The 10,222-nt window shown below is 38.8% G+C and overlaps 1 protein-coding gene across 1 annotated transcript; it reads left to right on the forward strand.

The window, feature by feature from the left end:
- Positions 1 to 564: 564 nt before the first annotated feature.
- Positions 565 to 8,534, forward strand: LOC128664322 (uncharacterized). The gene is made up of 6 exons (XM_053719162.1): positions 565 to 745; positions 1,529 to 1,735; positions 1,829 to 1,947; positions 3,418 to 3,879; positions 4,183 to 4,306; positions 7,878 to 8,534. The coding sequence occupies exons 1-6, from the start codon at positions 565 to 567 to the stop codon at positions 8,531 to 8,533; spliced, it is 1,749 nt and encodes a 582-aa protein (XP_053575137.1). The 3' UTR covers position 8,534.
- The last annotated feature ends 1,688 nt before the right edge of the window (positions 8,535 to 10,222 follow it).

Genomic DNA, 10,222 nt, shown 5'->3' on the forward strand with positions numbered 1-10,222 from the left:
CATGTACTATAAGTATGTACATCTGGATTAATTAGTATTGAATTGTTAATTTTTCCAATGAGCCACAGTAAGCTATGTAAATAAATAGTTAAAATCTTGTGGACATAGCTACATTGTCACCTTGAAATTAAACAATTACTATTGCATTAATATATACGCCTAAAGTATTGTATATTATGTGATTTGCTGTTTTGAAACTGTTCTAATAAATAATTTTGTCTGTGAGAAATTCAGTATAATTTTGAACAACGCCTATCTCTGTCAAGGAAGAAAACCTAACGGGGTTAGGATATTAGGTGATGGAAAGGATTTAAAACCTACCCCACGCTAAAAAAATCACGATATAGTTCTTTGTTTAAAAAGTGTTTGATTAGAGTAACCCTTACGACTAGTGAACATAAGGGAGAGGATCTACACTGAAAATTAAAATTTCCCAAATAATATTTTAAAGCATATAAGTATATTAGAAGAACCTGTAAGTGCCGGACAACTTACTGGGGAGGATATACAAACATAAAGAACAAGGGAATCAATTAATTTTATTTTAAGTTTTTTTTACTCAAGATGGCTACATTATCTGCTTTGGAAAGCTTTGTAGCTACTTACATCACAAGCCATAAAAGTAATGATTATGCTTGTGATGTTTATGACAAAGAGAATCCCTGGAAATATGTCCAGGATGTATTTAAAAAAGAGATTAATATCTCACAAAAGTCCAAAAAGACAAAAGGAAAAGCAGTTGCAAGTATCTTTGCAGCATGCTTGGCAATGAATGCCAAAATAGAAACATTGAAAAATGAACTGCAAAGTTCCAAAAATATAATAAACAAAAAAGAAAAAGAGATGGACACATTAGAAATTCAAGTGCAATCTCTAACATCCCTCAATTGTGAAATTAACAAATCCAAATAGGAGAATGATAAAAACTGCTTAAATGCAGAAAAAGAATTAGAGATTTGCAAAGAAAAATTATTTGAAACAGAAAAAGAAAAGGATCAAATATGTTTTGCATATTCTGTGGTACAAAATTAATTGGAAAATATTAAATTGGGGAATTCTGCTGAAAATTCCAAGTGCTTTAATGTGCTGCAGCAAAGCACTTCAGTTATTTGTGCTAAAAATAATGATGATTCCTCCACCTTCACATTTGCATGTTTAACAGACAATAATGATACAGTAAGGAGTGGTGGGGAATGCATTTCATCTAGCCAATTCAGCTATGATTTACCTCTTGCCACAAGTAAAGCTAATAGCAAACTCACAGGGGATGACTGTTCCATTATTATGGATACAGTATATAGTGACAATGGAGAACTTAAAAACATAAATAAATCCCCTGCTGTTGCAATATCTGTGTGTCCTCCTACTGGTGGTCAGAATACACAGTTAGAAAATATAAGTGTGAGGCATCTAACAGCATGCCTGACTCATTTTCAAACCTTTGACACACAATCCCCTAAAACACTCATGGTTGTGGGTAATTCAGTGGAATCTATAAATATTCTTAGTGTGAACATGTAAAAATCAGCCACTGTTCTGGGAGCCAAATTCCCAACCAACAACTCTGCAAATTTAAAAAATGCAAATAATCCACCAGAAAAAGGCCTAGAAATGTCAAATCTTCTAGAGCTAAATGCTTTAAAAAAAATTTTACAGAGCAAAAAATGGGATAACATAATGGACACAGTCAATGGTTTTACACTGATGCTGTGTTCACACTATCCACACGGTGAAGGTAATTTTCCACATTCTTTGGATAAACAAAAATACACTTGGAGCAAATTAAATGCAGAATATAAGATCATTCTCACTAAACTGTCTTCCCTAGAAAGTGTGTTTCAGGCTCCACAGGAAAAACACTCAGGAAATGGAATAAAACAGCAGCAAATGCACCGCAAACACTCATCTATGGACATAAAGGAAATAGGAAGTTTGCCTTCAACTACGGTGAGTGCATTGACATTGGTGTCATTCCTGATAGTAATATATCATTTGGTCCCAAATATATTTAGCTATCCTCATTTCTTTAAAGAAAATTGTTTTAAGCAACAATTGTGCCCAAGGGGGGGAGAGGGTCACTTGCTTGAAACAGAGTGTTCCCATTTGGGCACTCTTATTTGCTAAACATTAAGAACAAAATAGTCTGTACCTGAATTGAGTATTGTAAAACTTGGGCCATTCAAACACCATTTTATTCTGTAAGAGATTCAGGACAGACCAACCCCCAAGTTAGTTTTAATGTATATATTATATGTAGATTTACATTTTATATTATTCTTGTTAACAGGTATTACAAAAAAGGAATGACTGATACCAAAAGCAAAAAGCAGAGCCATGACTGACATCAGATACCAGAGGCACAATTGCATCTAGAGAATCTCCATCTTAAAATAACAGAACTAAAGCTGATTGCTATAATTTAGTTTGTAATAGAACATAACCATGTAAAGGTTACTAACAAGTACCTTTACAATGAGTCAATTAATCCTTGTTCCAGCATTTACTGAAAACTCTCACATATCTATGATGATTAAACTACTGTTCCTATATGTAAATGTATATTTTTACAAAAGGGAACCCCTGGGAGTTCGAAGTAACGGGAAGGGGACTTGACCGTTGGAGGAATTAGGCCTTGGGTGTGATTGGTTATTTACTGTAGGGGGCGGGCTTAGCACGCGCTGTTACGCATTTAAAGAAAGAGCGGGAGAATCTGTCATCAGAATAATTATCAAACCTTTCTAGAAAGTGCTGTGCTCAGTTAGTAATTCTGCGATGTCGCATTTTGATGCGATTTTTGACCAACTTAAGTTGGAAGCTGCAAAAATGGGCCCTACCTGGCTCGAAGAAAAATTACGTCCATTGCTTAGCCCGGTCGTCGAACCCAGAGTGGATATCGTTGAGGTGGCTCCGAAAACATCGAGGCGTTCGAGGCCTCCAGTTCGTTCTGATGCTGAAGGGGGTAATAGCGGTCGGAGAAAATCCAGCCCCAGTCCGGGGTTAAAGGCGTCTGTGAGGAAGAAGTCAAGTTCGAGCTCCGGAAGTCGGCAGACCGGAGCGGAGTTTGCTGATAATGTGACGCAGTCCGGGAGCACTTGTTCCATTACGGAACAATTCACTGAGCCTGTAATGAAGGGTGATTCTTTGCCTAAGGGTAAGACGGCCAATTTAGGCCAGAAAGTAGTAATGAGAGGGAAAAAGCAAGCTAGTAAAAGTGACGGCCTGCCGAGGCCTATTTCTCTGTGTGAGGGTAACGAACAAGCGAGTATATGTAGTTTAGGTAGCGCCTTAATGAAAAAGAAAGGTGAGGGTTTGATTGTATCAGGGCCGATTGAAATACCTGAGGCAGTTCCAGAACAGTTACATAATGTTGCTAAGTCGGCTCATTTTTTAAGACCTTGCAATAATACGGAAAATCAGGCTTATCGGGTGTTAGACGAGAGGGTTGAAAGGCCTGAAGCCAGCGATAGTCATCATGATACCGAGGTTGATAACGGTGTGGTAGAATTAGATTTATATTTAGATTCTTCTGAGGAGGATTTTATTCCTCCTTCTCCCAATGTAGTTAACACTATTAGCCAGTTTAATACGTCAGTCAGGGTCACGGGTGATCCAGTTTTAAAGGGCGAGTTAAGAAATTTGAGGGATAGGAATGTTGAAGTAATTAAAAATTTACCTGTCACTAATGATGTTTTTCTTTTAGATGGGAATGAAACTGGGTCACGGCCTGAGAATTCCCAGGGTCTTTTAATGGTGGGAAATGACGGCCTAAGTGGGGAGGCTTATGGCCTTCAGGAATCTTGGACGGAAAATATCAGGCTGGATATTGAGGACGGCGTTCCAGGGGTGGAACGTTTTAATGCAAAGGGAGAAGAAACAAGGGTGAGTACGGCCAACAATTTTAATTTTGGTCTTCAGGGCATGATGGGTCAGAGTATTAATAATACATGTCATAGCTCGGTTAACTCTGTTCAACGTCCAAACAGGTCTGGGATTGGGAGAATACAAGGTAGAGGTAGACAACGCAAGAGGTATGGGGATTTAAGGGGAGAAGGGTTTGAGGTCCCATCAGCTAAGAAGGGTAAGGGTGTTTCAGTGTATAATAGGTTGGGTATGTCTACAGCTAGTAGGGGCATTGGAATTTGGGCACCTTCTGGGGGTTTGTCACATGTTTCTTTTTTACAGACGGAAAAAGGGCAGCAATTAATGACTAACACGGATCCCAGGGCTACTGGTTTCCAGAATACAGAGAAGGTTACGGCTGCATCTCAAAGGATTCAGTCTGCAGTGCCTCAGGACCCGAGTACAGGTAATGAGGGATCCGGTGTTGTGAATCTGAATGTGGGGGTTGATACAGTTGGTGTGCATGCTGATCCCTTATCTATAACTGTTGTAGCAGGTTTAAGGGACTTGTTAGCCAAATTAGAAGGAACAAAAGTCACGGGGGGAGTCGCCAATTCATGGGTTCCCACAGAATTGGTTAACCAAAATAGGGTATTAGGGATTGGTGGTGAGGGAATAAAGGATGTAGGGTCAGTACACCAATCTCAAATGGTCGGTTTATCTCAGCAAAAGGGGACTAATGTTGATAACAAAACGGATGGGGGTCCTGAGCTGAAGATTGCTGACACGGCTTTGGCCAGGTCTTGTTTGTGTTCTATTGGGCCTTTGGGCATGCATTTGACGGTAGAGTTAAGAGAAAAGATTTACAAGAGAGATTTTATTGAATTATTTTCCCTCCTTCCTCTTGATCAGTCTTTTGAGATACCTGAAGATTCAAAAAAGGATTCGGCCAAGAAGGAAGAGGAGGAAAGGAAAAGACGTTACAGAAAATTACCAAAAACATTTACTAACTGGTTCCAGGCTTTTGTTATTTATGCTAGTGTATTTGCTGTTAAGTTCCCGGATCAAGGAGCGGCCCTCTTTTGTTATTTAGATGAAATTGCAGCTGCTCAGAGAACATATGGTGGTATGGCTTGGTGGTATTATGATGAACAATTTAGACAACGTTTGTCGGTTAAGCCTGAGATGAAATGGGATGATCGTGATATGGGTCTATGGCTAAAAGTGATGACTCCGTTAAGGTCTTCGCAGCCCTTTCGAGGGAGTGCCGGCGGATCTCTTCAAAACGGTTCGTCGGCAACAGCCAAAAAGGTTTCTGTTTTGCTTTCAATGAAAAGTTCTGTAAATGGGGAGCATCATGTAAATTCAGACATGAATGTTCTGGGTGTGGTGGATCCCACCCTTCCAGTAAGTGTTTCAAAAAGAACAAATTGGGAGGAACACAGGAGCTCCCTGAAAAAGGGACTAACTCCGGTGAGGCTAAGCGGGATGGAGCTGTGGCTCGTACTTTACGCTAAACAGAAAGGTTGTGGTGATAAGGCCTTGTTGTTGCTACATGGTTTTGAGTTTGGTTTCAGAATTCCATCTTCGGGAGGCGTTGTTCATTACAGGGGTAACCTTAAGTCTGCTAGGGAATGGCCTGAGGTTGTTAGGAGTAAGCTTGAGAAGGAGGTTTCTTTGGGTCGAATGGCAGGTCCTTTTAAAATATCTCCTATCCCCCATTTGCGTATTTCTCCTTTAGGAGTGGTTCCTAAGAAAGAGCCTGGTAAATTTCGTTTAATTCACCACTTATCATTTCCAAAAGGTGGATCTGTTAATGATGATATTCCGGATGAATTATCGTCTGTGTCTTATACATCATTTGACATGGCGGTTAAGTTGGTCAGAGAGGCTGGGCAATTCGCTTTAATGGCTAAAATAGATATTGAGGCGGCTTTTCGGTTACTTCCAGTTCATCCTTCTTCACATTATTTGCTGGGTTGTTGCTTTGAGGGTTTTTTCTACGTTGACTTATGTCTCCCGATGGGTTGTTCTATTTCTTGTTCTCTGTTTGAATGCTTTAGTTCATTTTTGGAATGGGTTGTTAAATTCAGGTCTGGATTTTCTTCAGTAGTTCATTATCTGGATGATTTTCTTTTTGTTGGTCCCCATGATTCGGACGTTTGTTTGAAATTAAGGGATTGTTTTTATTCAATGGCATCTGATTTTGGGGTTCCTATTGCAATGGAAAAATCTGAGGGTCCAGTTACGGCCCTTAAATTTCTGGGTATTACAATAGATTCTGAAAGTATGGAATGTAGGCTGCCTCTGGAAAAGATTGTGGATTTGTCAGAAATGATTCAGCAATTTTTGGCGGTCCGTAAGGTGACTTTGAGAAAAATGCAATCTTTACTTGGAAAGTTGAATTTTGCTTGCAGAATCATTCCTATTGGTAGAGTTTTTTCTAGAAGAATGTCATTGGCTACGTCTGGTGTTAGTAAGCCTCATCATTTTGTAAGGATTAAAAAAGGTCACAAGGATGATTTGAAGGTTTGGTTGGAATTCCTTAAAAATTTTAATGGTGTTGCAATATTCATGGAAGCTAGGGTCTCTAATGTTGATTTGGATTTGATAACTGATGCAGCTGGGGGTGTTGGTTTCGGGGCTTATTTTCAAGGGCATTGGTGCGCTGAAGTGTGGCCTCAAGAGTGGGTCAATTTAGGTTTAACCAAGAACCTAGTTTTCCTTGAGCTATTTCCTATTCTGGTGGCTCTGTTTGTGTGGGAAGTGGATTTGATGAATAAATCCATATTGTTTCATACAGATAATATGGGTGTTGTTTCTGCTATTAATTCTTTATCTGCATCATCATTACCAGTTTTGCGTTTATTAAGAGTGCTAGTCCTGAAATGTTTAAGTATGAATGTTTTCGTCAGGGCAAAACATATCCCTGGTAAGCTTAATTTGATAGCAGATTCTTTATCTCGTTCACAGTGGTCTCGCTTTCGAGAGTTGGCGCCTCAGGCGGACGTAGTTGGAGCGACGTTTCCCGTCCAACTTTGGAAGCTTGGGACGGAGGATTGGCTGAATTAATTAAAAAATCTTTGGCTCCAGGTACTTGGACGTCCTATGTATCAGTTTGGAAGGAATGGGAAATGTGGTTATGTCAATCTGAAATTAAAGAAGGGTATGATGATGTCACGGGTTGCTTATTGGAATGGATGTGGCATTGGGGAAATGTGGGTTTGTCACCATCTAATATGGAAAGAAGATTGGCGGCCCTTGCTTTTAGATTTCGCTTATTAGGTTTGTCTGATGTTACAAAGGTTTTTTGGGTCCGTCAGGTTCTTAAAGGCTTGAAGAAAAAGACAAAGGTTAGAGATAAGAGAAGACCTATTACATTTTCTTTACTTCAAAAAGTTTGGGTGGTATTAACAGAGATTTGTGCATCAAGATTTGAACTAATATTATTTAGAACGGCCTTTGTATTGGCCTTTTTTGGGGCATTTAGAGTTTCGGAATTGGTAAGCCCTAGCAAAAAAGTGTCAGGTGGTTTACAAAAAGAAGATGTATTATGGAATGATAACAGAGTAGAAATATTACTGAGAAATAGTAAAACGGACATATATGGGAAAGGCAAGAACATAGTGCTATTCCCTAGCGGTGGTGAAATATGTCCATGTCAGGTAATGATGCTTTATGGGTCCATACGGCCTTTGCAGGATGGCCCTTTGTTGGTTCATTCAGACGGTTCTTTTTTATCACAATATCAATTTAGAGCCATTTTAAGAGGTTCAATTGTTTTATTGGGTCTTAATCCTTTAGAGTTTGGATCTCATTCTTTCCGGATTGGAGCGGCTACTGAAGCCGCTATGTTAGGTCTCAGAGAGGATATAGTTAAAAAGATTGGTAGATGGGGTTCAAGTCGTTATAAATCTTATGTTAGGCCTGATTTAAGGATATAAAAAAAAAAAAAAAAAAAAAACCTTGAATAGAATGTATGTTTTGGAATGTTTGAGTTGTAATCATCCTGAACACTCCTTTTTCTCTTATTTTAGGTGTAAAGATCGTATGGGTGATGGGGCATTCGTTTATATACTGGGCCAATGCTGAGGCCAGTAAGAAAATGGGCGGCCTTCAGCTTGGGTGTCCTGTGGATCAATGGGAGGTCAAATGGTTTGGGATTAGGGGGATGTGCTGGGAACTCTTTTTTCCGTTGTTTCTAGATTTTGGCAGAATGTTTCCTCGTCCTCAGGTTTTGATAGTGCATTTGGGGGGAAATGATTTAGGTATGATTCCTCAAAAGGAACTAGTTAGAAGAATCAAAAGAGATCTGGGCAACATAAAGGAACTTCATCCTGAAATCAAAATAATTTGGTCACAGATTACTCCTAGGTTGGTTTGGAGATCAGCGAGGGATTATGATAGGCTAGAAAAGAGTCGTAAAAAAATTAACAAAATAATTAGCTCTTTTGTTAAGAGGTTGGGGGGAGGCGTAGTTTTCCACCCAGATTTTGAAGTAGATGGAGCTGAGGAATTTTATTTAAAAGATGGTGTTCATTTTAACCAATTTGGGCTGCAGCTATTTATTTTCGATATAAAAGAAGCTTTGGGAAAAATATTGGGTTTGGCGGGACTGGGCTGTTCGGTCAGTCCAGTCGGTGGCGGGGGTGCTAGTTCCCAGACAAATATGGTACGCAATATGGCCAAGTGATTTGGAGGATTTTAAGTAGTTGCCTCTCCATGGGGTGAGTGGACAACTGGTTTTATAGGGGCAAGGGGTTCCCTATTAAAGTTTAGGTGTACTTGGACGGACTCAACAGGGATATAGCTGAGTCCAGTTGTTGAATAACGGCCATCTTGTTTTTGTGGGTTTGGGAACTAGCACCGCTGTGGTTTATGTTTTATTTGTCAGTAATGTTATTTATGAACATCAGGTATGTTCTGTGGAAAAATGTTTGAAAATGTTTGAAAATATTTATTACTCAATATTTAAATTGTGTTGTTAATAAAATGGCTGCGGCCAAATTTTATACCAAAGCTGTGTGTAACTCTTTTATTTATGTTATTATTTTAACTTATAATGGTTATAAGATTAAGGCCGGGGGATTGACGACTTTAAAGGTCAGGGAACCCCTGGGAGTTCGAAGTAACGGGAAGGGGACTTGACCGTTGGAGGAATTAGGCCTTGGGTGTGATTGGTTATTTACTGTAGGGGGCGGGCTTAGCACGCGCTGTTACGCATTTAAAGAAAGAGCGGGAGAATCTGTCATCAGAATAATTATCAAACCTTTCTAGAAAGTGCTCCCTCCCTCCCTCCCTAATCTTTGTTTTTCCTTCCTTGTTCGTGTTTGTCGCAGCAAGGCGGGGGTGCTAGTTCCCAGACAAATATGGTACGCAATATGGCCAAGTGATTTGGAGGATTTTAAGTAGTTGCCTCTCCATGGGGTGAGTGGACAACTGGTTTTATAGGGGCAAGGGGTTCCCTATTAAAGTTTAGGTGTACTTGGACGGACTCAACAGGGATATAGCTGAGTCCAGTTGTTGAATAACGGCCATCTTGTTTTTGTGGGTTTGGGAACTAGCACCGCTGTGGTTTATGTTTTATTTGTCAGTAATGTTATTTATGAACATCAGGTATGTTCTGTGGAAAAATGTTTGAAAATGTTTGAAAATATTTATTACTCAATATTTAAATTGTGTTGTTAATAAAATGGCTGCGGCCAAATTTTATACCAAAGCTGTGTGTAACTCTTTTATTTATGTTATTATTTTAACTTATAATGGTTATAAGATTAAGGCCGGGGGATTGACGACTTTAAAGGTCATGTATATGGTACCATAGTATACCCCTGCAGGTTTTCATTGTTCATCATACTATTCCATGTAAAATCACAATAGGTGCTAACAGGACTCGGGTAAACTAAGCAGAATGATATACCCTATAGTTTAATAGTCTAAATTTGTAGATTATTATTTTATCTTTAGAATTTCTAGGTCTTAAGATAAAATAATTAAACAACATAGTTTTAAAATTGGTAATTATTTCTTGCTTATTTAATTCAAGAGGGGTATCCTTTTAAATTATCATTGCTACAGTGCTGTTAAATATTATGTTAAGCTATTTACCTGGTATTTCTCAGTAACTGTTGAATATATATGACAATCATATGTAATGGAAATCAGTCAGTGTTAAAGATGCAATAATTCCCACTTTAGAAAAATAAGATATACAGTATGTAGATGTAGGGATATTAGTGTAGGTATTAAATAGCCTCTATTGTAGCTATTAACTGGTGTCTATTTAGGTACAGGATATATGCATGAATGACTGTATGTGTTTGATTTATACAGTTTCTGTAGAGTACCAAATGGTGTTCTATTCAATCCTAAATTAGGAATG

The sequence above is a fragment of the Bombina bombina genome, chromosome 6 (assembly GCF_027579735.1).
Source record: "Bombina bombina isolate aBomBom1 chromosome 6, aBomBom1.pri, whole genome shotgun sequence".
Lineage (NCBI taxonomy): Eukaryota > Metazoa > Chordata > Amphibia > Anura > Bombinatoridae > Bombina > Bombina bombina.

Excerpts from the sequence above, each read along its gene's own strand:
- LOC128664322 (XM_053719162.1), top strand. The coding sequence starts at position 565 with ATGGCTACATTATCTGCTTTGGAAAGCTTTGTAGCTACTTACATCACA. Across the intron at positions 1,948-3,417 it reads GAAGTTTGCCTTCAACTACG|GCTTATCGGGTGTTAGACGA; the intron begins GTGAGTGCATTG and ends ACGGAAAATCAG. Across the intron at positions 3,880-4,182 it reads CAAAGGGAGAAGAAACAAGG|ACGGAAAAAGGGCAGCAATT; the intron begins GTGAGTACGGCC and ends TCTTTTTTACAG.